Source organism: Solanum tuberosum, unplaced genomic scaffold, assembly GCF_000226075.1.
Source record: "Solanum tuberosum cultivar DM 1-3 516 R44 unplaced genomic scaffold, SolTub_3.0 scf00152, whole genome shotgun sequence".
Taxonomy (NCBI): domain Eukaryota; kingdom Viridiplantae; phylum Streptophyta; class Magnoliopsida; order Solanales; family Solanaceae; genus Solanum; species Solanum tuberosum.
In genome coordinates this window covers 353,969-376,331 of record NW_006239078.1, presented here as the reverse complement: position 1 = coordinate 376,331, position 22,363 = coordinate 353,969, and the positions used below count along the sequence as shown (strand labels likewise).

The 22,363-nt window shown below is 32.6% G+C and overlaps 3 protein-coding genes across 4 annotated transcripts; 1 reads left to right on the top strand and 2 right to left on the bottom strand.

The window, feature by feature from the left end:
• Positions 1–5,581: 5,581 nt before the first annotated feature.
• Positions 5,582–6,667, top strand: LOC102584298 (uncharacterized). The gene has a single exon (XM_006353217.1). It carries the CDS (start codon positions 5,582–5,584, stop codon positions 6,665–6,667), a length of 1,086 nt encoding a protein of 361 aa, XP_006353279.1.
• A 3,013-nt stretch (positions 6,668–9,680) lies between these two features.
• Positions 9,681–19,105, bottom strand: LOC102578451 (GPI ethanolamine phosphate transferase 2). Of its 2 annotated transcripts, XM_006353116.2 has the most exons (17): positions 18,901–19,105; positions 18,642–18,735; positions 18,157–18,201; positions 17,873–18,040; positions 17,713–17,797; positions 17,472–17,578; positions 17,042–17,122; positions 15,654–15,706; positions 15,460–15,562; positions 14,415–14,552; positions 13,646–13,742; positions 12,280–12,502; positions 12,082–12,175; positions 10,979–11,965; positions 10,744–10,836; positions 10,362–10,645; positions 9,681–10,282 (listed from the first exon to the last, which is right to left on the bottom strand). In XM_006353116.2, the coding sequence occupies exons 1-17, from the start codon at positions 19,029–19,031 to the stop codon at positions 10,159–10,161; spliced, it is 2,907 nt and encodes a 968-aa protein (XP_006353178.1). In that variant the 5' UTR covers positions 19,032–19,105; the 3' UTR covers positions 9,681–10,158. The 2 variants fall into 2 exon arrangements, with proteins under 2 accessions (XP_006353178.1, XP_015166730.1); XM_015311244.1 differs by lacking the exon at positions 17,042–17,122.
• Positions 19,106–20,664: 1,559 nt separating this feature from the next.
• LOC102606444 (uncharacterized) lies at positions 20,665–21,668 on the bottom strand. Its single transcript, XM_006353115.2, has 2 exons — positions 21,220–21,668; positions 20,665–21,126 (listed from the first exon to the last, which is right to left on the bottom strand). Exons 1-2 carry the CDS (start codon positions 21,628–21,630, stop codon positions 20,731–20,733), a joined length of 807 nt encoding a protein of 268 aa, XP_006353177.1. The 5' UTR covers positions 21,631–21,668; the 3' UTR covers positions 20,665–20,730.
• Positions 21,669–22,363: the final 695 nt, after the last annotated feature.

Sequence of the window (22,363 nt, the reverse complement as noted above, 5' to 3'; positions counted from 1 at the left end):
TGGCGGTGGAGGCCACGGAGGTGGAGGTCATGGTGGTGGAGGTCACGGAGGCGGCGGTCATGGAGTCAACCACCCTTAAATGAAGAATATCGTCGTAAATTAAAGAATTTCGAATTAAACTACGTACTCCATCCACTTTTTGTAATTTAGTCAATAATAAAAACTATGTACGTACGTTTTTAATTTGAAGTTCTAGCATAGCCTAATGAAGTGGCATGTGTTATGTGTAATGGAAATGATATAGTAAAAATGAAATAAATATCAGTATGTTTTTTCCTTTTTCAATTTAAAGTTTGTCGATAATTATTTATATTCAGTTTTCATGTGTTATATAAAAAAGAAAGAAGATATATATATGAAACAACATCGATGAACAACAAGAGTTATGGTGGTCGGTGGAGGAGTAAGTATTCCTCCATCCTTAATCAGAAGTCTTGAATTTGAATCTCTCTAAATATGGAGTCACCTTTAATAGAGATTAAACTTAACGCTCAATATGAGATTTAAATCGAATATACTAATTGTGTTAACATCTTTACATCATGCATAAATATAGTTACAAATTTTATAATCGTAATTAAATTATTTGATAATGTAAAAAAAAATAAAAAAAAATTATAGGTTAGTGAATAAAGGATGAGCTCAACTTTTTTAAAATAAAATTATAAAGAAATATTCTTGTCAATTGTTTTGCTCTTTAGGATGACATTCTTGCTTTTAGTATATCAAAGTGACTTGAATTTATAACTATAGAATACAAAAGAAACCAAGTTAATTAATAAAAAACTAAATCATCGATAAGTCTTTAAGAAAATAAATAAATAACTATAAAGATATAAAGTCAAAGGTGAAAAGAAACTTACGAAATAATATTGCAGAAACCTAACTCAATTTTGCTATGTACATATAATACTCCATTGTTTGTTTATATAGACACTAATTTCGTAGTTTTTTCATTATTTTTTTCTCAATTTTACTCGTCCCAATTAATGTAAACATAATTATTATACCAAAAATAAGAATTAGTTAGGAAAATTCAATTTCAAGAAAGAAATTTGAAGGAAAATTTGAATTTGATAGTACAAAAAGAGAAATAAATACAATACTAACAAACTATAAATCTTAATATAAAGGCATTAAAATAAAATAAATCGTTCTCTCTTAATTAACATATGTTATTGTTTCCTTATATTTCATCACAAACTTTCTTTTTCTCGATTTGACTTTTCAAAAATTTCAAGTGTTTTCCTAGCTTCTAATTTCTAGTAATATTTTCAATTAGGAATATTTATTTATTTTTGGTTAAACTTTTTTGATATAATCCTTACCTTTCATTCGTTATTTATTTTTATCCCTTCAAGAAAAGTTTGACTGCTGAAGCATGTAAGAATTCAAGAAAAATACATGAAACTCTAGTAGTATTATATGGACTCATGTTGAAGTTTGGATAGATTAATTGGGTGTGAAAAATGTCAAATAATATACCAATAATTAATTCCAAGATCTTACAAATTAAGGTTATAACAATGTAAACACTAAACTTAATATAAATACAATATCATTTAAACTCAATATAGACAATCAATTATAATGTTTTGCGGATGCATCAATAGGGAGGGGTAAGAGGTTGATTGTAGCAAAAGTTATGAGAAGTAAATATAGGTTGGAAAAGAACTGGAAAAAATAATTACACAAGAAATGACTCAACTTCACCTTACTGAGAACATGTAGATAGAAAGATATGGAGTTCGTTTGTGAATTTATATATTTGTTAATAATAAAATTATATTGGCCTACAAATAGAAAAACAAATGTCGAATAACATGCAAGGAACAATGTTAGTTTGCAAGCACATGAAGTCCAATTCAACTCATTACTTTGATAAGATATATATTAATAATCATAGTTGAGTACATCTTAACATCAAAATCAATAATACATGAATTAACGAAAGAGAGAACTTCCTAAATTACTCAAAAGAACTCGATATCATAAAACTTCTTCATTTGATCATAGATATCTTCTCTCAGAAACTCCATATCATCATCATCTTCCATACATTTATTCTCAAAATTATTATTATCACTCGTTTCACCCACATTACCATTCTCATGAGTTTTTCCTTCCACAATTTCTAACTCAACATTATTATCTTTCATAATTTCAAACTCAATATTAGTGTTTTCTCCCGCGTTATCACACTCAAAATTATCATTCCCCTCAACATGATAAACAATTTTATTCATGTCAACTTTGTTCCCTTTTCCTAGAACCTTATTTAAACTCTTTCCCATCATTTTTATCCTCCTCTTCTTGAAATTACCTTCTTCTTTATCCACTTCACCACCATTAGTTTCCACAAATTTCTCTTCGACCCTTAAAGATTGATCTTTTTTTCCATTTTCATCCTCTTCTTCGTCATCAGAAATTTCAATAACCTCATTTGCATCATTTTTATCGTTAGTATTTCCACCACCAATCCCAAACTCAACATTATTCTCATTAATCTTTGTGGTCCCCACAAAAGGGGACCACAAAGATTCTGGGTTGGGCTCGAAAGTATTTTTCTCTTTTTCCTTGTTTTTCAACTCATCATCAAAATTGGCCTTCTGGGTTGAGCTCGAAAGAACAGACCAAGATGTGAGTGCATACCCTAAAGCCTCAGATGCAAATGGGTATGGATTGTAATTTGGATTTAACAAATTCGATGCGTACATGAAATTGTTCTTGATGAGTTCTTGATTGTGAGTGTAGAGAGGAAGATTGAGGATAAAATAGTGATTTGGGCCTTTGTTAGTGGTGGTAGCCAGGAGCAAAATATTAGCTATGAAGAGGATCTGTGAAGGGGCAATTTGATTTGGGTCAATCTCAATGGCTTTAAGAGCATAAATACGACAATCTTCAAAGTTTCTCTGTTGAAGAAACAATTCGGAGGCACTGAGATAATTTTGAAATTTTAAATTAGGGATGTTATTTGCTATGTATTGTCGGAGCGCCATTGTTAGAGAATATGAAGCTTTTGTAAATGGAGATGATTTTGGACATGAAATATTTGTGAAGGATATATGTTGTATATATACACAAAATGAAATATCAAATGCAGTAAATCATTTATTAGAGAATCTGATTAGTTGAATAATTAAAATCTTTCACATTTTGGAATGTTCAAAATAGGACATTATGTAATTGGGAGGAAATTATTTAGGATAAAGACATAATTTTTCAAAATTCAAAAGTTTTAATGGAGTATTAACTTATTTGACATTTTAAGATGTTTAAATTTGGACATTAGGTAAATGAGTGGGGATTATTTAGGATAGATACATAAATTTTCAAATTTGAGAGTACACTATTATATTGTTACTCACCCCTTTCACATATATTTGCCTAGTATGCATTTTGTAATCTTTTTAAGAAAATAATTAATTAAATAATAATTTACAAAATTTCTAATTATTATACTTTTAAAAATGAAAATTTAGATATTTTATTTCAATAAGTGTGAAATATCGGTGTATAAACCAAACTTCTTATAAGTTCAACTTAACAAAAAGTCATAAGCAAACAAGACTCTCAGTAATGATCAGGGGAACAATCGTATAGCTTCATTATGATCTACACCAATTTTTTTAATAGCCACTCAACAGGAATTAGACGTTTTTCTTAGTTTTTCGTGTGTTAATTATTGAATTTTTTTATAATATGATTTTTGAAAAAATAAATCCATAATCTTTACAGGACCCTCTGTAATGACCTAGGGAAAAATACTTATACCCTCATCATACTCCACATCATTTTTTTAACATTTAGGGGCGACTCAACAAAAAATAGATGATTTTCTCAAATTTTTGTGTATGTCAATCAATTTATTTTAATAAAATATCAGCTTAATTATCAACATTTTTACTTAAACATATCAATTATTTATTAATAGTTTAGAACACTTTTGTTTAGATATATAACTGCTCGGAAACAAGATAGCACAACCTTATATATTCCTCTAACAATGAGTTGGTGTAATATACCACAAATACATTAAATTACAGTTGAAATAAAATGAATAAATTATCAATCAAGTTGAGGCGTAGAGATCTCGCTCTATTTAAGGAGATTCAAGCCCATTGCGACATAATCTACCCCAATTTAGCAATTTCGAATTAGTTGAAGAGTTCAAAGCTCCACGAAAGGAACACCTTCAACATATAATTACTCTCTTTTGTATAGTCTATAGTTGAAGACTTAGAATATTTTTTTTGTCTTAACTCTCTCTTTCACTACTACACACTACAATATTATTTCACACTTCTCATCTTTCTTAGATTCCTTCACAAAGGAAGAAACGCCATTATTTATAGTGGAGGAATTCTTCTTTGTATTGAATAAGAATAATGTGGATAATAATGTAGGTAAATGAATGGAGGAATTATGTCTTGAAGGTTACATGATCAGTTACAAGGTATTATGGGTGAAATAATAAACCAAATTAGATATTTTACATCTTTGTTATTATTAAAAACTCGTAAATCTAGGTTATGCAAAAATTAGAACTCTTTATGATATGTGAGTATGATCTTTCTAAAATCAAAGTATGAACAAATTATATACATATCATCACTTTTTAATCGAAGGTCTATCTGAAATAATTTTTCTACCTAATTTTATATTAGAGAATTTATCAAAAAATGCTCTCTTCTTTAATAATAGAGTAAGTTAAACAGTTTTCAATCTTGAAAGTCATTTATTGAATGATTATTTGCCTTTGTGTAGTCTGTCGTTTAGACTAATTGGGGTTGATTACTTGAGTAGAGTTCATTCTTAATTAAGGTGGAAAGCTAGTCAATTTTCCCTTTTAGATTTAAAGTAGGATTGCAAGAAAATACGATAATAAATTAATAAGATACAAAATAAATAAAATAACAAATAGTAACACTTATTGGAGAATAAAAAACTACACAATTACTAAATACTACTTATAATAAGAAACCGCCTACCTCTCCCACATATATAAAGTGCGGTTATTTCATCCGATTACCTATTAACTTTTTACCCTAATTCTCGATCTCCATCATTCAATTACCTACTACGTACCTTTCTAACTCTAATTCTCGACCTTCATCATTCGTCTACTTACTAACTTTCTACTCTAATTTCAATCTCCATATCTACCTATAAAAAATCCATGTCCTAAGCCTCAATAAGTTGAAGTCATACCATATCATCATGTCTAATCATCTTCCATAAGTTTTTCTTCCAACCTACCTCTACTTTCTGCGTCTCCTACTACGATCAATATTTCACATCTCCTTATTGGTACATCGCTCTATCTTCTCTTCACATGTTCGAATCATCTCAATCTCGTTTTCTTCGTCTTATCTGTCACATCAGCCAATCCAACTTACCCTATCTCTCCTAATACAAGCAAGTAATAAAAGATAAAATAATAATTTATATTATTTTAAAAAAAAAAAAGCCTTTTCCAATTTTGTCCACTTCCCATCTTTACAAAAACTTCTTTTTTAAAGCTCTTTCCATCTTCGTCTCCTTCTCTTCTGCAACAACTTTTTCTGCTCCAAAAAAAAAAATGGAGAATCAGCGATTCAAAGCAAAGGACACCCATAATTCGAAATTCAAAACTTATCTCACTGCCTCTGAATACTTTCTTCATCAAAGAAACTTCGAAGATTGTCGTAATTACGCCTTAAAAGCCATTGAAATCGACTCAAATCAAATTTCCCCTTCACAAATCCTCGCTATAGCGAATGTATTACTTCTCTCAACCACCATTAACGAACACACAAATTACTATTCTATCCTTAACCTTCCTCTCTACACTCAAAACCCACAACTCATCAAAACCCATTTCACTAACGTTACGAATCTGTTAAACCCTAACAAGAATCGGTACCCATTTGCTTCTGAAGCTTTTGGGGTTGTACTCAAAGCTTGGTCTGTGCTTTCGAACCAGACCCAGAAAACCCGCTTTGATAACGAGTTGAAAAACAGGGGAGAAGATAGGGGTAGTTTTTGGACTGTCTGTCCTTACTGTTACTATGTGTATGAGTTTTTGAAAGATTATGAAGATTGTTGTTTGAGATGTCAGAATGAGAAATGTAGAAGAGTGTTTCATGGGGTGCCTATTGTGGGCCCATCTCCGCCACCTGAGGTGGCGGAGAAGGGTGAGTATCATTGCTTCGGGTTCACCGTTTTGGGCAATGGTACTCACCCTTTGTGGTCCCCTTTTGTGGGCACTAAGACTAATGAGAATAACGTTGAGTCTGAAATCGCGGGAGAAAAGACTAACGAGAAGAATAATGTGGATGAGTTCATTGAAATTTCCGATGATGAGGATGAAAATGGGGGAAATGAGAAATCTTTAGGGGTCAAAGAGGTATTTGTGGAAACTAATGGTGTGGAAGTGGATACGAGAGGTGATTTCAAGGAGAAAAGGGTAAAAATGGTGGGGAAGAGTTTAAATAAGGTGTTGGGAAAAGGTAACAAAGTTAACATGAATGAGATTGTTTATAATGAGGGAAATGATGATTTCGAGACTAATGAGAATACTGTTGAGTTTGGTAACGAAGGAGATAATAATGTTGAGTTTTTTATGGGAGATGATATCTATGTGAGGATGCAAGAAGAATTTGATATTGGGACATTGTTTTTATGAGTAATTTAGGAAGTTCTCTACTTTGTTAGTATTACTAGTAATGGATGGTATACTTTAGTGTTACTTAAATATTGAAAAGTCTAAACTTTTGAAATATTTTAGTATTTCTAGTAGTGAATAGTGATGGGGTTCAATTCTAAAAAAATGTATAGCATTTTGTATTAGATGTTGAAGTTTTTATTTGAAATAGTTGAGATACGAAAAACACTAGGTGATTTTTTTTCACCTGCTCAAGTATTGATGGATAGAATTATGTGTTTATGTGACGTAGTAATTTCCTTGTAGAATTAGTTGAGGTGCGTGCAAGCTGGCATGGATACTACGACTATGAAAAAAGAATCTTGTTTGAATGTGCTTATGGATTAGTGGTAACAAGCTTTGCCAAGACTCTCAGGCTCTGGTTCTTGACTCTTTTGTATTTGGGCAGTTTGGTTCACCATTTGTTGGCCTTTTTGTTATCTTTTGCCTCAATAGAACAAATGTTGAATTTTTGTCCTTGTTAATTTTTCTCTTTTTTCACTTGGATCACTTTCTATGTCTTTTACTTGAGCCGAGAGTGTATCGGAAATAGTGTATCTACCTTTTTAAGGTAGGAGTTAAGGTTGTGTACGCATTATCCTCTCAGACCCTACTTACAAGATTACACGGCGTATATTGTTATTGTTGTTCCACTGTTCACTTAGCAGAACTTGCTTGACTTCATGATACACTTGTTATTAGGTATTTGTGCTAGGGAAAGGTAATATGTATTCTTGTGAAATAAGGCGAGATGCACGCGATATACGCGCACTTCGTCCACCAAAGTGACTTTGTGTGGATTCAAAAAGAGGAATGATGGTAATTTGATAATGGTAAAAACTTACTCGCATCAGATATTTATATCAAATCAATAGAACCTACTATAGTTAAGTGATTTAGGGTCATGCATATTTAAAGTCTCAATACGATGAAAATATACCTTCGTTAATTATAATTAATTAAGTTTCATTATCAATAATATTATTATAATGAAGTGAAAATATATGTTCGTTAGTTATGGTTACACATTCATTGACTTTGATGTAACTATAGTTATTATTATGTGTCGTATCAAAGTATCGGAAATATAACAAGTTTTCGTCTTTTCGAAACAAAAATAGTAAGAAAATATGATAACAAGATAGTAAGATATAAAGAAAATGAAACAACATATAATAATACACACGGGAAAATAAGAAACTAATACTTCTAATAAGAAGATAAGAGAAGAGGCTAACCCTTGCCTCTCTGCCATAAAATGCAGCAATACTCGGTTATATACCAACTTTCTATCCTAATCCTCGATGTTTATATCTTTTTATGTATGCTCAGTAAATTGAAGTTGTGTCATGTCATCTCCTAACTTCTGCTACAAATCAACCTCTCACACTTCCTCACTCGCGAATCTATACGACACTTAATAATTATTATCAAAATCGACTTTAAAAATACTTTATTAATATTAAGTTTGATGTTTACATTATTATTATAACTTTAATTTGTAACTTCATTATTAGTATATCATTTGAGACTTTACAACATGAGTCTATAATAGTATAATACTACTAAATTTTGATGTTTTTTTTTTTTAATTCTTACTTGCTTTAGCATCCAAACTTTTCTTTAAAAACTTCTTAAATATAGACATTAATGTTTGATTCTTTCCTTATTTTTATTTTACTCACGCCTAAAATAATTACTACTAAAAATGAGAATTACCATATTTTAGACTAGGAAAACACTTGAAACTTTTGAAAAAAATCAAATCCAAGAATAAAGAAGGGGGGAAGAAGGAAAATTTAAAATAAAATAGGTAAATAGAACACACATATGGGAAAAGAAAGCTAGTTTATTTTGTTTCATTTTAACACCTAATTATTAATAATAATATTACATGTATGTACTTATTTCTCCTTTTTGTATTCAAATTTTCCTTTTTTTTCCCTTGGAGTTGACGTAGTTTTCTTCAAAATATGGTAATTCTTATTTTTAATATAATGTTTATATTAATTGGCAAGAGTAAAATTAAAAAGAAGAAAAATAAGGAAATAATTAAGAAATTAGTGTCTATAAAAACAAACAATATAGTATATGCACATAACAAATTGAGTTAGGCTTTTACAATATTAACGTAAGTTTCTTTTCACTTTGAGTTATTATTTTTCCTCAAGAATTACTATAATGTTGTATTAATGTAGTAGAGAAGAAGCTACTTTTATTATATCTATATTTTGGTTTCATTCTTTTTTTTTTCATTAACCTTGTTACTTTTGCATTCAACAGTTGTTCGAGCTAGTTTTGATATAAAAAAAGCAAGAATGTCGTCCTCAAAAAGCAAAACCATCAACAATTACTGGGAGAGGTTAGCAGATACGAGAGAACAGATAAACAAGCAAACAAACGACCTTAAAAATACTGATGTGCAACAAGAAAATGTGAAAGACAGATACGAGGCCACAACTAGCCTTTGGAAGTTGAAGGACAAGGAAGACCAGCTCGAAGACAAACTTGAGAAAAGAGGGGTTCCTAAAAGAATGATATAATCTATTTAATTATTATTTTCTAGTCATTAATAAAAATGTTTAGATTCAACTAATTAAGTTATAGGATTTTTTTATTTGTTTCTAGTACTTCCAAGTTTTATATTCCCCTCATTGTTATTTTTTTTTCAAATATTATTAAAATAAAGAAAGATTTAGATTAATTTACCATTGCACATCTCATTCATTGATAATTGATCTACCTAACTATACTTTCAAAATTTCAATTTCAGTAAAAATATATAAATAACTGCAACCTTCAAACAGAAAAATTGATAATTATATCTAAAAATGTTCATTTAAGTAAACAATGGAACAATAATATCATTACTAGTAACAAATCCACACAACATAAAACACCCCATGTTGAAAACTTTTATTCTGAACCGAGGGTCTATTAGAAACCGTCTCTCTACCCCATAAAGGTAGCGGTAAAGTCTGCGCCCAAACACCGAGTATGTTGTTGTTATTCATATCATCACTTTCTGTAGTCCTAAGATACATTATGTATCCAAGTTGATAAAAGGGCCAAAAATAAGAACACAACAATATACAAAAAGCCTCTCAAGACTAGAAGGTATGCTTTGACAGATCAAACTAGCAGAGACATTACACTGAAAATGGCATAACTCATTCTAACCTAAACGAAAATCGCGAAAATCTACAGTTCAACGTTATCGGTTTTTCCCAGATCAACCATTTGGCTACTGAACAGAAAAAATGAATCGTTTACCTTCAATGATGTAAGTTTTCCTGTCAAAAATGTGTTGGTTCAAGTGTGGAAGGCTTTCGCGTAGTATGCTTCCTTCTAATGCACAACTTCCCCGGAATGTTTAGATCACCTTAATGGCTAAAGCAACTGGCATACCTGTCGATGGAGAACAGAACGCTTGAATCGGGTTAGTTGTATATATGTCGTACTCTTTCTTGAGACTAGTCAGTATGAGTGTGCAACTTCTCTCGGTAAGTCGAGACCAAGCTGATATAGATCATGGTTGAAGCTACAATAGATACACCAACGCAAACACAAACAGTCGTAGCACAAACGTACAAGAACCTGAATGGAGAAATGTCACTCTTAATCTCCATACAAAATATATGATAAAGCAAAATATCAACTTTTTAGTGACACTTACTTGGGAGAAAATACACTCCAAACAAATAAATGATTCCGCATTAGCAGCAACACAATTGTGTAAGCTATCAAAAGAATGGAATTCAAACCCAACGGAACCAGACAAGGAAAACCAAGTGTCCTCTTGAGCAACGATCCAATGTTGCCTTTCTCGGAAATTATGAAACTACTGGTGTCCTTCACAGAATTGTACATCACCATACTAAGGAGGTATAACATTGGTGAAGCGTACGTAATAATGAACATTAAGACACCAGAAAGTATAGTTGAGTGGTTCAACACACCCTGGCAATCAAATCAACGGGGAGCATCAGATTCAGTATGAAGCAGACGAGAAATTAGCATGAAACACAATATTAAAGATTTTTGCACAAGAAACTTACAATAAAAGCCCCAGCAACATCAATTGTAGCTAGGGTGTTGGTGTTACCAAGACCAAAATGGCCTGCCATTCCCATGTAGTAAAGTGCAGCAACCTGACACGGAAAAAGGAGAAAAACAAAACTTGTGAAACTAGTATTAGGCAGTCCTTAAAGACAAAGACAAAGACGTCGTAATTGTTTAAAAAAACAGAAATAAAAAGAGAACTTGGATGAATATTTAAAAGATCTGACTGACCTCAACCCACTGCCTGCGATGCTGGTTGGAACCAGAAGAAAACCAAATGCTAGCTAGTACTTGCAGGAAGAGAAATAGTACAGGCATTGAGTTTACGGGCTGCTGCAACAATAGCTGTAAAAGCGACCAATAATATACGTAACTCAAGCCAATCACATATGCAGAATCCCTAAAACATAAACCCCAAGCCTTTCTTTGTACTTCAGGAACAGAAAGCGTACGATTTTGGAAAGGTATACACCATGGCACAGCAACAACAATAGTCGTTGAACAGAAACCTAGGACAACATAAATTACCTGAGCCATTAAAGTAGCATCATAACTACCTGTACTGAATGCAACATCTTGATATTTAGTAATATAATGTAAAACCAGCCACCCTGGGAACAAGTGCATCAAGGAAACTACGGTCATAAAGTTCTTTTTTGACCGTCTGGACCACATAAGAGAAACTAAGCTTATATTGATTAGGATGATCACTGAAACCAGCTGGAACAACTTTATATAAGCGCTTCCCGCGTGCTCTAACCATTTTGAAATGTCAGGAAGATTAGTCCAATTAACACCACCTTGATGCCATCCTCTCAAAAATCTCCCAGAAATGAGAATCACAAAAATTGAGCAAATCTGGATGTAATTATTTGTTTTCGGTCCCAAAGTAGCACTTGTATTTCGCTCTGTCCTTGTTACAATATGCTGCATTACTTTCCGGAGAGATAACAAATAAAGCGAGGATGTCATAAAATGCCATATGTATTGCTCTTCCTCCACCAGAGAACTGGATCCCATGCTTATGACAACAATAACAATTACCACAAGAATAAAAACTTCATCCAAATGCCACCAGCTCAGGTCATTATTGGCACTAGAAAACTGCTGATTCTGCTCAGAGAAAACTTGCTTTCCTAGAAGAAACAGAAGGCTCAGCAGTATCAAACATGAAACGAGCATAGCAGCTACTCCAAATATAAGTCGGCCAACAGGTTTCTGAAAAACATTTATTGCAAAAAGGTAATAAATATGGGAGAATTAAAAATCATGGAACGCTCTGCTCTATTACTTTCTGGAAATGCAAAAAAAAACTTTTATAAGGTTAAACTCACGTCAGTTGCTCTATGAGATAGCCACTCACTTGCAGTTCTTAAGAAATTATGATATGCCATAAGAATGCTGTGACAATTGTCCCCACTAGCAGATCTATATGAAATATGAGAAGAAAACAACAAAAGAATTAGAATTTTCCCCAAATAAAATTTCCGAGAAGAAGTATGTCAAATTGGCTATTACAAACCATCAACCACCTTTTCTCTTCCCCAGACTTCCAAGATCTGTGAAGATCTGCAGCCTTCATATACAAACAACAAAAGGTCTCTTCCAGACTACTGTAACCTCTTGTCCTCTCAGATCCATCATCCCTGAAGTTGTCGCATGAAAAGTTTTCACATACTAAACCAGGTAATTGCGCTTCAAGGAGCCTAAGCAATTGCCAGGAATTCAACTCCAATAACCTGAGTTGTTGGTCAACTGAAATACTTGAAGAAAATGAAAGAGGAACATGACCAACTTTATAGTGCAAAAAAGACGACATACATGATTTTGACAAGATGGTCACAAGAAATGATGGGACTGAAAATAATGTATCAAGATTACTCTATATGCTGCTATTTATTTTCTCCATTTCATAGAAAGTGCGCTGTCACAACATAACCAGATCAGCATATTCAGTCGAGCCTGATTGATCTTGTCAGACTTGAGCACCAAGCCTAACGAGAATTCCAACCATTTTCATTAGCCTGAGCCTATTCAAGGTGCTCCAACGACAAGTTGTCAGGAGTCAAAGTATAACCTCTCAATATTAAGGTTTAAGCGTCATAATATTGAAAATGCATACTTCTGTTAGATTCATTGTGAAGCCCATTTTACTCCGAGGAACCTCACTCCTGAATGAACTAGCATTCACTATCATGAGCCATCAAGGAAAACTCTCAATCTCAGACTGAATTAAGCCCCAAAAAAATGTCCCTTCTAGTTCCAGGGTTGAATAAAAAGGATGGCAATCTCCAAAAGTGATTTTTTTTTTGTGGGAAACTGCATATAGCAGTGCCTAGCTCCCTTTTCTAGTCAAAAACCAAGATAACAACCACTGATACCCGGAAGCACAGAGCATATGTATAAACTGGGATTCTCTTAAGAACATAGGAGAAGCACCCCATGTAAAACTGTGATTACATCATTAACAATCATTGCCTTTAACTCCCATATGATTCAACATGATAGATTTGTGCCAAGAAGAATGCAGTCAGAGTATATTAAATAAGCATAGAACCAGTATGGTAAAGTGGAAACAATTTAGAAATCTTGACTAGTAATTGGATGAATTACAGGTAACTTGAACAACTGTGGTCTGTGCAGGAAAGTTTCTCATTTGTTGTTCTGATACACAGAATAACAAGATGAAGAAAAATGCAGAATTCAATTCCTCGAACCCATGCCTCACTTGTGGATGCAGAAGGAACAGGATATCCAAACACACGCCCACAGATTTTCCTACGTAGATAGTCATCATCACTATGTAACACATATTCTGACACTTGTCCTTAACAATTATCACCAGATATCAACATTCTATATGGCTCAGAATTAACAACATAAACTACCAAATCAGACCTGTTAATGATTTGAAAGTTTCTGGCATCAACATGCCAACATTGTTCTTTGGTATCGGAACACCAAAAAGAAGAGCTAATGTTGAAGCAAGGTCCACCTGAAACACCAGAATAATAAATAATTGACAAATAAATAAGTTGATGATTAAACCAATCTTATCTCAAATAAGGAAACCCTGCAACTACTATCAAAAATATATTTTTTTAAGAAAAAATAAAAACCTCCTTCATTATTCAGTAAAGACTATGGCAAAAAGTCACTACTTATCAACTTACTTTTACCAGCACTTGTAGTTCAAGTTTTATTTTTGAAAGAATTTCAGACAAAACTTACTCTAGCAACTCTTTTATTACAATGCTTATTTTGAAAAACCAATATTGCATAGTTTTATATTAGCTCCCATGCAGAACATGGGTGAAATACTAGATATATTTTAGAGACTTACTGCTAACTTGTATATTTCTTCTTACAGCATACAAATCATAATGGAGGTACTGCTGCACATTAACAACCTAGCACCTATGTTGCTCGGTCTCTTCATAAAAGTCGACTAGTGCATGTTGGATCCTTCAAAAGTATTGTATTTTTGGTGGATCAAACACCAGTGCGGCAACATTTTGGAGAGTCCGAGCAACATAGCCTATCATAAATAACTGTTTCTTGCAGAGAGCTGATCATGCAAATGAAAAGAAATGGCAAGTGATTCCAATTTCCACCAATGAAATAATCCATTAAAAATTAATCAACAATAAAATTCATGGTCACATACCTGGTTGGCTTTATTAGGGGTGCCTGATGTACTTCCGAAATTTGTAGGACCAATAAAAAGTGCCAAAGAGTCAGTTTCCTCAAATGATGATCCTCCATGATTTCCATTTTCAGTCATTCCATGGTCACTTACTACCAACTGCAAATGTGTGCACCATAAACAAGACAAGGGATTATTACAGTCAGAATATTGACATTTGTTTGTTGAGTAATCAAATGATATCTTCACATTAGAGTTGTATGATGCCACAAACACTTGCTCCACTATTCAACAGGAATATCAGGTAATTTGTTGATATATTACCATATTCATATGTTGAAATTATTTTTCGATAAGATATAGAATGGATTCGATATTGGATCGGGGAATCATATTAAGATGTTAAAAATATTAAAAAGAAGAAATAATACTTCAAATTTGATCAAGACGTAGGTCAATATTGTTAAAGGTCATTTGGAGGTGCTTAAACCCCAAAGCTAGGTGGTGCTTCACCTCACTTAGGCAGAAAACATCAACATATTAAGGAATGAGCTCAATGCACATGGGCTCTACTTTGGAGATAGCACCAATGAACAATAAACAACCAGAAAAGAGATATATCAATTGTTGAGGAAACATATGAATCTGTTACTTACTAGGAAAAGAAATTAAAAAATTCAAATAGAAGAAAACTAGCCAGAAAACCTGAAGTACAAACTTTGACTGCATTGTAGCTTCTAAATCAAAATTTTATATCAATTTTGAGCTTAATTTACAGGTTTTATTTTTACTTCTATATTTCACTTAATTATAGCTTTTCCAATTACTTTGTTCATATAATTTTTTTGTGCCTATATTTTGTGCAAATTACATTTATATATTTTTGGAAGTAAAATAGAAAAAGACAAGTACTCAAATGTCATAGTTAACGGCAACAATGGTTTCATCACTTTTTACTACTTCATATCTATAACAGGGCAATGTTTCTAAGTCCGGAATATCACAGATAACTGCTAGCTTATTGACTAAGCTACACAACTCTTGGAGAAGAGATAGAAGCACAAACCAAGAGTGTCCGTCCTTGATCATTATTGTTGGTTGGTAAAGAATTTAGGTCGATCATCTTGATCACTTCATCCATCTCTCTGAGTTTGGGGGCCATCAGCACACTGTAATAAACACCCCAAGAAAGTATTATGGATGTATTATCATCTTTTTTATTCGGAAACTCAATGCAAACTGCAAATTAACATGACACACCTATTGCGCCCACCAAGATGTCCAACATGATCCAAGCCAAGATAATGAAGAGTCTGAAACAGTGCAGGCTTGTGTTAAATAAAGTAGTGGCAAACAAAAAAGTAACTCCACAGAAAGAACCAGATGAACCATCAGTAACATGTTCATGGATCTAACAAGGTCCCCCATTTAGAATATAACTGACCAACGTAAGCCATATTCAGAAGGAAAATGATTTAGACGTTTTGATTGAGAGGGGAGTAACTTTCAGCTATTTGAAACAAAAAACCCGAACACAATATGCAAGATAGACTTTCTGTAAAATTAATTATAAAACATGTTGTACTAGAAAATCAAGATGTATCTGCTAGTTCAATAATGATTTCCACATATGTAGGAAATAATTATTCTCACAAAAGGAAGCTGCTTAATAAGTTTACAAGTGATAGTTGGAATTTGAAATATCAACCGGGCATGCTAACAACACTGGCAATTAGAACGCAAATATAGTTGTTCAATGGAAGGATGACTATACATGTATGACCATAGAAAATAAAACTTAAGGAATTAGGTTGTAAATTTGTGCTCTCAAAGCAGCAGATTCTGGAACATCCTATATGAAGACCAGTTCAATATATACTCGAGAAGGAAAATCTATTTACTTCATCATCTGATTAATGGTAGTGTATCAGTATCGGCAAAAGCACTAGGTCCTCACTAAACCAAGCACAGCAAAATCAATGTTTTAGAAGCTGAGGCAAACCTAAGCGACGAGGCCTTAGCACTTTGGTCAAAAGCAAAACATGTAATGAAGACTGAAGAGCACTTCACATGCATGGTGAATGGCCACTTCATGATGCCTTTAAGAGTGACAAAGTGAAGCGAGTCCAACGAGGTGTGCTCCATTCACTCACTTCTATCTAACTTTCTATGCCAATTGCCAAGGCAAACCCTTGGGAAGAGAAGCACTCTTCCTCTATGGGCAATTGATCTGGATCTTTTCCTTCCAATACTAACCAAAACTTAGATTGCCTCGGTTCATTGAAGGAACAACTTTTCATAAATGCTAAAACTTAATTTTCTAGGGATAGGTGTTTCTGCATCATATGTCAAAGTAAATTAACTTTGATGAATTAACACACATCAATAATTATAAGATGATGATGGAACCTAGACAAAAGTACACAATTACGATGATGATGATGATGATTTGTCAGGCTGAGTTGGGCTAAATACAATAATTACTGCTACATTGTAAGACAGAAAGCCAACAATTGCTGCTCTTCTTCTGGTTGCTGCCACAGGGTATGCTCCTTCAATTCTATCATTTTGAGCAACTATTGTTCTCTTTGTTTTCTCTCAATTGATTTAACTAGTTCTTGGACAAATAGAAGGGAAAAAGAGGTTACCAGAAGACTCCAGTCAGCGTGACTAAGTTCATCAACCAAATGTCGAGATACATTTTGATCTACTTGGACAGTGTCTTTAACCTGCGGATGAATTCCATAAGCAGCTAAGACCTTAGACTTTTCAACACCAATTACAAGCAAAGCAATTAAATCTTACACCTTAAGCAGCATTCTGACCTTAGACCTAGATGTAGATTACACCTCCACCCCCAAGATATTCGATCCAACATATAACTGAAAGAATGGTATTTCACTAGCATGGCTGAAGACACTTTCTATGTTTTCGCAAATCAAGAAATTAAAGAGTATAAATGAGCAAACTACACCAGCAGAGAGGAGAAATAGCTACACCCCCACAAGAGCAATAGTAGAGAAAACAGAATTATTGAATAAAGAATGCTTCAAATTCCTGGTATTAAAACAGACTTACAAAGAAACTGCTAACTCCATCATGCCTCGAAAACATTCCAGGAAACAACTTAAGCCATGTTTCGTCACCATGCATCACAAGTTTCCAACCAACTTTTAGGAATTGAACTGTGACAGGAAGAGAAATCATGGGTCATGTTACGGCACCTAATCTGGTAACCACTTAATCAATTGAGAAGCTACAACTCAAAGGGGATTTTCTACTTTATCAAATAGAATCTTAACAAGAATTTCCAACTAACCAATTATGTTGTCGTCCAACAGAGCTTGTGTGTTGAAATTGAAGGCAACATCCAAAAATCCCCCAACAGCACCAGAAACCATTGCCTGCAAGAACACAGCTACTGAAAAATCTACTTCTCAAAAAATAAGTTTAAAAAAATCCAAAATCCATTTGATTACCTTCAAGCGAGGCATTGTGACAGTAGGAGGTGCAGCTTTTGCATGATACCCAATTGCCCTCCCCTTACTCAATAAGGATTGAGTATATGGCATAGCTTCCTGGAAAGACTTCGGTGGAGGTTCACCATCTTTCCCAAGCACGAATTCAGCTGGAAGACCATCAATAACCTAAAAAAATAGATTTTATCAGCAAAAAAGGAAATCATGTTTCCAACCAGACATAGCCCTGAAAGATTCACAAGTAAAACATTCTCAGGCAAGATTAAACTAACAAAACCACTCACCATGAGTATTAACCGGTCAAATAAAGGAGGCACCAAAGACAATTCCTGCAGTTTTACCAAATTAAACACCATAAAATTTAAGGGCAATAGAGCACTTTAGCATATCCAATGCAAAAGCAACAGAAAACCACATTAACATGTACATCGAAAAAACAACACGACATTCCTATAAAAAAATCTCAACAAGTTTCAAACTTTCAAGAACCTTAACAAATTCTGTAACATGCCAAACTGTATTCATAATTATACACAATGATATCAGCTATATATAGTACTTCATATAAATGAGATAACACAATATCTAAGCTGACACAACATGAACAAATTCAATTTACTACAAATATGATCTTCTTAGCCCAAAAAGAACAAACCCCCCACCCCAAAAAAGAAGAAATACACCAACCTGGTACAACAAAAAAATCTACAAAATATGATCTTCTTAGCCCAAAAAAGAACACCCCCACCACCCCAAAACACACACCAACCTGGTACAAATATTTGAGCTGACTATCTGATAAATTGGTGGTATTCTGAAACTCAGCTGAATCTGCTCCAGGCGGATAAAAACTCTCCACTCCACTGAAGAAATTGAGGAAAAACATAACAAAGAAAGGAAATCTCAATGCTTATTATACAATTTTCCAGAATACAAATGACAATTCCAAGCTCTTGCAATAATGAAATTCAAGAAAAGATTGGATTTTTAAGAAATGAAACTGAAAAATCAATTCTTTTTTTGAGTACCTGAATCCAGAGAGTGCTGGTTTAACAGGGAAGAAACCAAGAACAAAGAGAGCAAGCCCAAATACTTGAATCAAAACTGCTAATACAGCAATTACTGTTAGCTTTTTACATGTTAATGAAGATGAATCCATTTTTTTTCTTCTTCTTCTTCTTCTCCCTCTTCACTTTGTGTATGTGTGTTTTATATTTGCAAGATCCTCAACTCTTGGGGTGGAGTGGGGGTGGGGTGGGGGAAGGAATTTGTTGTAGAAAAAAAAATAAAAAATAAAAAAAAAATATATATATATATAATTGGGGTAGGGGAGGAGAAATTGCGGAGAATATCGAGTCTGCTAGGATCAAGGGGTTAATTTGAATATTCGATTATAAAAAATTATATTATTTATATATGAATGTAGAATGAGTATAAAATTCTTTATAGTATTTTTTGTTTTCATATTTGAATTATTAGTGAAAGTTTTAATTCAGCAAAGGATTATAAAGTGACAAATGAATTTTTTGTGAATAAAATTCATGTGTGTTTTTTGTGAATTTTTTGTGAATACACATACTTTGTGTATGTGTGTTTTATATTTGCAAGATCCTCAACTCTTGTGAATAAAATTCATGTAGTTAACTAATTGAACTATTCATATTTTTTGGGCATAGAAAAATAGTTTTAAAAAATCAACTAATTATGATATGTTTATAATACTCACTTTTATTTATTTATTTGGTACACTTTCGATTTCAATATTCTACTTTTCGAAAATTAATTTAATTAATTTGTGAGCTAAATCAAATTAGATCAACTTAATATTTTATCTAATTTGATTCTTCATAAGTGAAATATGAAAAGTAATATGAAATAGAGAAAATAGTATTCAATAAAACTTAAAAAGAAATTGAATAGTCATTTTGCCTCACAATTCTAAATATTTTATAATACATTTGATAATTAAAAAAATACGTCATTAAACGGAGAGAGTAACTTACATCTTTTTCAACATATTAGTTGAAATATAATGTCGATTTTTTTGATTTTTTTTTTATTTCATAAACTAACAGCTCAAATAATTAGGAGTATATAATATACATAATTTAGGCTAACTTAATTTCAATGTTCTAAAATTTTCCTTGCTTCCTTCCTACTTTCCCCCAACCAAACAGATTTGCCGCATGAATTGAATAGTGTCTTCTAATTTTCGCCTTCACAAATAATTTAATTGTAAAATAGTCCAAAAAAACAAACCAAGGTGAAATTAGCCAACAAGTATAGCGATGCAAAGATCGAGCAAATTATTCATATCAATTTTTTACCTCATATCGCCATCTTTTTTCTGCAAATACGAATAATATTCTCCTCGTGTACGTAGTCCTTTATATGCATGAGGTGACTTTTACGTATTTAATTTATGGATAAATTTGGTGCAAACAATATACCAGAGTATGTATATTCTATTCGAAGTTGTTGCAAATACATGTTGCAGTTATTGTTTCTTCCTTTTGCATTTAGAAAATTATTTTTCATTGCTTCTCCATCTTATGAAGTAGGGCAAATCAACTTTCACTTCATCATTATTTGATAAATGTTGTAGATTTAAACAATATGTAATTTGATAAATTGAAACAAATGAGAAATGATTGATTTTTTATCAAACTTTGGTCACGGGAAATCCTATCTAGTCAAATTATAAAGATCAATTTCTTCCCTTGTCAAAGTAAAAGGCTTTTTTATAGAGTTAATATCTTAGATGGTCACTCAACTATGAACTATTTTCTCAAAAAGTCACTCAACTGTGAATTCTTTTATCAGAAGTCACTCAATTATACATTTTTTCTCAAAAAGAACTATGGTTCCTTTCCTTCCCTGACATGCCCAGGAAGAAGGCCAAAGCAAAACTCGCAGCTTCGTAAACCAATAGTGACCTCTTCTTTAGGCCGGCAACAAAATATGATTTTATCATTAGTGACCCAACGCATACCAGCATGGATTTGAAAAGTTTCGATCGAACCAAGAGTGAGATTTGATACTTTGACAGTCATCCAATATGTACAGGTCGCCTCACAACAATTCACTTTCTCAATCTTCATCACCTTATACTTGAAAACATTGCACTCTTTCTCGTTATAATCCTTGATAGAATGGTTAGCTAATTCCATCAGTAACTCAACTCTGCCATTGAAATTCTGAGATGGGTTTAATGGACCTATTCTACCATTGATAAAGTCATCAATGTCAAAACACTGTCAAAGAAGCAAAAACAAATATGTTAAACATGTTATTGATAGAATTATTATAAGGGAATATGCGATACAGAAAAAATTAAACAAACTTACATGCGATTGGCGATACTGGTGGCAGTATGCCAGCCAAATTGGGAGATATTCTGGGGGATAATCCTCCAAAGTTGTATCGAATCGACAGCTTTTTTTGTCACACCTGCAATACGGAGTTAGATAGGATCCATCAATGCATCTTCCTTGTGCGGCAAGTTTTTCTCTTCGGTCCTCCAACGAGATCTCAGAAGTTTTTCCCCTCTTCTCTTTCTCTTCCGCCTCCAATGAAGGTACCAAACCATGTTCTATTTCCCAATAACAATTTTGTTTTTCCCAATTTCCATATCCTTCCCCGTCAATAAGTGATTTCAGTCTCTTCTCTTCGTATGAGTACTGTTTTTCCCAATTCTCAAATTGTACATCTGCACCAGAAAGGCCTTTTTGCCAATTCTCCTGTATTGATTCAGCCATTTTTCAGTTGATATTCTCTCCGCAAATTTTCGATTGAAGAGATCTCTGTAACTAAAGTGTATTATGAGAAGAAATATGCGTCTGTTGATTAAATAGAGATTCTTAAATAGGTTTATGCAAATCCTATTTAGAATAGGAAAATGAATAGAAAAGGTTTATATAATCCTATATAAATTAGGAATAGTAAATAATATTCGTCCCTAGTTACTTGTCCACTTTTTTTTTTTATAGTTGTCTCTAATTAATGAGAACTCGTTTTGCTTGTTGGCTGGCTTATGATGGTTTCCTGTCCCAATTCAACATATTCCTTTTTTTGCTCCTGCTTGTCCATTTGAACAAATCTAGAAAGGACAAATTTTTTTTTACCTATTATACCCTCAATTAATTACTTTATAAAAGGTAGAACTTTTTTAAAATCTTAAATTTTTAATTCATCCATTTCATATTTAATAGGGATAAAATGGTAAACTCACTATGTCAATAATTATTTTCTTAATAGATGTGTCAATTCAAAAGTGGATAAGTAATTAGGGACAGAGGGAGTACTCATCATATAAATATCTCATTAAACATATATATGTATGTAATTGTGATTCATATTTAATGTATTACATAAATGTTTAATTGTAATCCAAAATTAGATAAATTCATTATTAGATGTATCATATAATTGAAAATATATATATATATATATATATATATATATAATTGCAATTGATTGTCTCAATATCTT

What these genes read in the sequence shown, in the direction of transcription:
- LOC102584298 (XM_006353217.1), top strand. Translation starts at nt 5,582, where the DNA reads ATGGAGAATCAGCGATTCAAAGCAAAGGACACCCATAATTCGAAATTC.
- LOC102578451 (XM_006353116.2), bottom strand. Translation starts at nt 19,031, where the DNA reads ATGGATTCATCTTCATTAACATGTAAAAAGCTAACAGTAATTGCTGTA. An exon ending in CCAGCACTCTCTGGATTCAG is followed by an intron (nt 18,736 to 18,900) that starts GTACTCAAAAAA and finishes CAATTTCTTCAG; the next exon opens with TGGAGTGGAGAGTTTTTATC. An exon ending in TGGAGTGTATTTTCTCCCAA is followed by an intron (nt 10,283 to 10,361) that starts GTAAGTGTCACT and finishes TTCTCCATTCAG; the next exon opens with GTTCTTGTACGTTTGTGCTA.
- LOC102606444 (XM_006353115.2), bottom strand. Translation starts at nt 21,630, where the DNA reads ATGGCTGAATCAATACAGGAGAATTGGCAAAAAGGCCTTTCTGGTGCA. An exon ending in ACCAGTATCGCCAATCGCAT is followed by an intron (nt 21,127 to 21,219) that starts GTAAGTTTGTTT and finishes CTTCTTTGACAG; the next exon opens with TGTTTTGACATTGATGACTT.